The following is a 3,658-nucleotide window of genomic DNA, read 5'->3' on the forward strand; positions in this document are numbered from 1 at the left end:
TCTAAGACATTTTCAGCACTTAAGTCTAAAAATCCACTCTAAGAGGTTTTATAAATATGGGCCCAGGATGAGTTTTTGTAGCGACTCTGAAGAATAAAAACTGTATCAATACAGAAGGTCTCAGGAGAGTCAGCTGATGAAACGGGTCAATCCTCAGTCCAGATCCTTCACACATCAGAGTCACCAGAAGAGACTTTGACGTGTCGGTCGTTTGCTCGGGTCTCCCTGGACCTGCTCACCTCTGAGCAGGGACAACAGGGGACACTGTGAAGGACTCAGCTGAGACCTGGTCCTGTTCTGGGTCCAAAACCAGCTGAGGTGGACAATGAGACGTGTTTAAGACTAAACTGTGAGAAAAGAAGTTGCATTTAGTTGAATCATTGGGCCTCATGCAAGAACCGTTGGTACGCACAGATTTGTTCTTAAGTTGTGCGTACGAGTGATTTAGGAGAATTTGTGACATTCACCAATGTTTTCGTATTCTAAGATATTTTTCGATTTTGTGTACGGTGTGCAGCGCTGTGTCTTCTGAATAAATGAAAATGATTTAACACAGTTATTTATACTTTCAGCAGCTCTTTTTATCCCACAGCTGACCTGCTAAAAATGACAGATTTTCTTTTCTAGATCTCTGACAGACGGACTTCAATCTCTGAACTCGTAAAGTTCTTCTTTTTAGTTTTCACTGTCATTTTCATGAATGGACACTTCCTGATATCTGAGGCAGGAAACATAGGCTGTGTCCAAAACGGCAGGACGGGTCCTCCGAAGGTCGAATTTGTCGGCGAAACGACAGTCTGGGTCCTTGGTAGACCGGGAAGACCAGAAAAAAAGAGTCTGAATTTGGACGGTCTAGCCTCCCCTCCACCCCGGCTTACGTCATGTCAACTAGCAGCTGTGACGACGCTAAACAGAAGCAAAAATAGATCAAAATTAGAAAAATATCAATATATTAGCATTATTAATATCACAAAACTATAAAATTAACTTAAATGTATCATTTGAAGAACTAATTGACCCGCTGTAGGTGCATGTTTATTTCACGTTTTTTATGAGAAAAATAAAATTTAAAACACGTCTATATAAATGATAAAAGTATTAGAATTACAACCGCTAAAATTGTTTAATTTTTTTATATTGCCATATTTTTATTTAAAACGTATTCTTTTCACTCACTTCGTCCACCATTACTAGCTTAAACAAATCTCAGGTTGGGCCACAATGCATTATGGGATATGCTGGGCCGAGAAGGATCATCAGACCTGTCCTTCGATTCGGGCCAAAGGAAGGACGTATTTGTCGGCCGCATCGGAGGGGTCTTCGGTTTGCGACGGCCTCCGTCGCAGTGCTTTGACGTTTGCAGCTGATGAATTCAGCCTTCGGAGGACCTGACCTGTCGTTTTGGACACAGTAACAGCCTTATATGGTGTTTTTGGGGTGGTAATTATGCTAATCTCCTCTCTCGTGCACGAGCAGCTGGATAGAACAGGTGAATTTACGCAGCTCATTTACACACTTTTCCTGAAGATAGAAGAGTTTGTTGAATCTGACGTGACATGTTCGTACGAACCCTTTGTACGAACAAAAGNAGATAGAAGAGTTTGTTGAATCTGACGTGACATGTTCGTACGAACCCTTTGTACGAACAAAAGTAAGAGAAATTTAGGAGAAGAATACCAACATGTTCTTGCATGAGTCCCGTTGTTTCTGACTCAACAACTTCTATGTTCAGTTTTTCATTGAGTTTACATGATATTAAACCTGTTTATCGGGAACACTCTGGTAGCAGCAGGTAATTGCGGTCACGCGTGGTTCTTAATTAGAGGAAATCGGTACTGGAAAGTCCTTGAAAGGTCCTTGAATTTGATGTTGACCAAGGAGTGGGAACCCTGGATTAATTAGATGATTAATCCCCTGGAGTCCCTGGACACCCTTATGTCTGAGTCACATGATCAGTTTAAAATTTTAAATTGTGTTGATAAATAAATTCCAGAACATTTTTTTATGTTCCTCATACGTGAAACAGAAACTGACTGGAGATCTAACCAGTCTGCCTGCTGGCATTAATTATATTAATCATCAAGTGCCAAAAAATAATGGATTAATGTTTTTCTGACAATTAATTGTACATGATACGATTATGTCCAACCCTACTGTTGACACATATGAACATTAAGGGGAGGTTTTTCCACACCCACAGCATAACAATGCTTAAAAACACATTTAAATGTAAAAAAAAAACTTAAAAGTTAAGATTATTAAAAGCATTTTTAATCTCTTGAGATACAAACAGTAAGGTTTAATGTCTAAAATGTTTTTTGGTTTTCTCTGCAGGACACTTCTGCACACAGCAAGAGTCCAAAATGGGGGTGAAGACCTTCACCCACAGTTCGACCTCCCACAGCCAAGAGATGCTGGAGAAGCTCAACGCTCTGCGCAGCGAGGGTCATTTATGTGACGTTACCATCCGGGTTCAAGACAAGCTCTTCCTGGCACACAAAGTGGTGTTGGCCTGCTGCAGCGAGTTCTTCCGTTCCAAACTCATAGGTCGACCCGAAGAGGAGGATAAGTTTGTGTTGGACCTGCACCATGTGACCGTTAGTGGTTTTGCCCCTCTCTTGGAATATGCTTACACTTCTACTCTGTCCATCAGCACAGAAAACATCATTGATGTCCTGGCAGCTGCGAGCTACATGCAGATGTTTACAGTGGCTAGCACATGCTCAGAGTTCATGAAATCCAGTATTCTGTGGAGCCCTACAAGCATCAGCACCAGCAGTGCAATAGCAGAGAAAGGCCATGACGCAGCACCAGAGAGTGCTTCATCAAACTGTGCCCTGACACCACTGGATGGCAGCGTGTCACCTGTGTCGTCTGACTGCAGCGTGATGGAGAGAAATGTTCCCGTTTGCCGTGAATCACGGCGGAAACGTAAAAGCTTTGTAACAATGGCGTCACCGGAGAGTCCCCTTAAATGCACTACACAAATGGTCACCACCTCCCCGCAGATTCCCAACCCATCCCCATCATTCTCCGATGGCCCGACCCAGCCTGTGGAGTCCTCCTTGGCTTTTCCCTGGACGTTCCCCTTCGGCATCGACCGCAGGTTTCACTCAGACAAATCAAAGCTGCCCGAGAGCCCCCGCTGCTTGGAGCAGGGGGCTTCAGGGACCTCAGACGGAGCAGTTGCTCGTCGGCTCAGTGACTTCCTAACTTGTGAGAGCTCGAAGGCAGTGTCCTCACCGGTGGCAGCTGAAGAGGAAGACGTGAGAGTGAAGGTGGAGCGTCTTAGTGACGAGGAGGTCCAAGAAGCATCGTCACAGCCGGTTAGCGCCTCTCAGAGCTCACTGAGTGACCAGCAAACAGTTCCAGGGAGCGAGCAGGTCCAGGAGGAGCTTCTTATCAGTCCACAGTCTTCATCTATAGGTGGGGCTTTTGTCCTGACTTGTCTTGTCAACAACATTTACAGAAATTGGATGTTTTACCCAGCGTCCACAGATAGGACTGTCCGACTGTAGGGCTGCCACATACGATTATTTTTATAGTCGACTAATCAGATCATACGTTAACTGAATGTAAAACATAGAGCTCATCACACCAGAATGCAGCTGCTATTATATAACCATGGTTAGATTTTAGCTACATGCTAACTAAAAAT

The 3,658-nt window shown here is 43.8% G+C and overlaps 1 protein-coding gene across 3 annotated transcripts in view; it reads left to right on the forward strand.

The window, feature by feature from the left end:
- Positions 1–3,658, forward strand: part of zbtb44 (zinc finger and BTB domain containing 44) — a 43,573-nt gene that overhangs the window by 5,230 nt on the left and 34,685 nt on the right. For all 3 annotated transcript variants that reach the window (XM_014030250.1, XM_014030249.1, XM_014030251.1), the window contains exon 2: positions 2,335–3,426. In XM_014030250.1, coding sequence (XP_013885704.1) covers positions 2,364–3,426 — 1,063 coding nt within the window. In that variant the 5' untranslated portion in view covers positions 2,335–2,363. The remainder of the gene's footprint in view (positions 1–2,334; positions 3,427–3,658) is intronic.

The sequence above is a fragment of the Austrofundulus limnaeus genome, unplaced genomic scaffold (assembly GCF_001266775.1).
Source record: "Austrofundulus limnaeus strain Quisiro unplaced genomic scaffold, Austrofundulus_limnaeus-1.0 Scaffold1026, whole genome shotgun sequence".
Taxonomy (NCBI): Eukaryota; Metazoa; Chordata; class Actinopteri; order Cyprinodontiformes; family Rivulidae; genus Austrofundulus; species Austrofundulus limnaeus.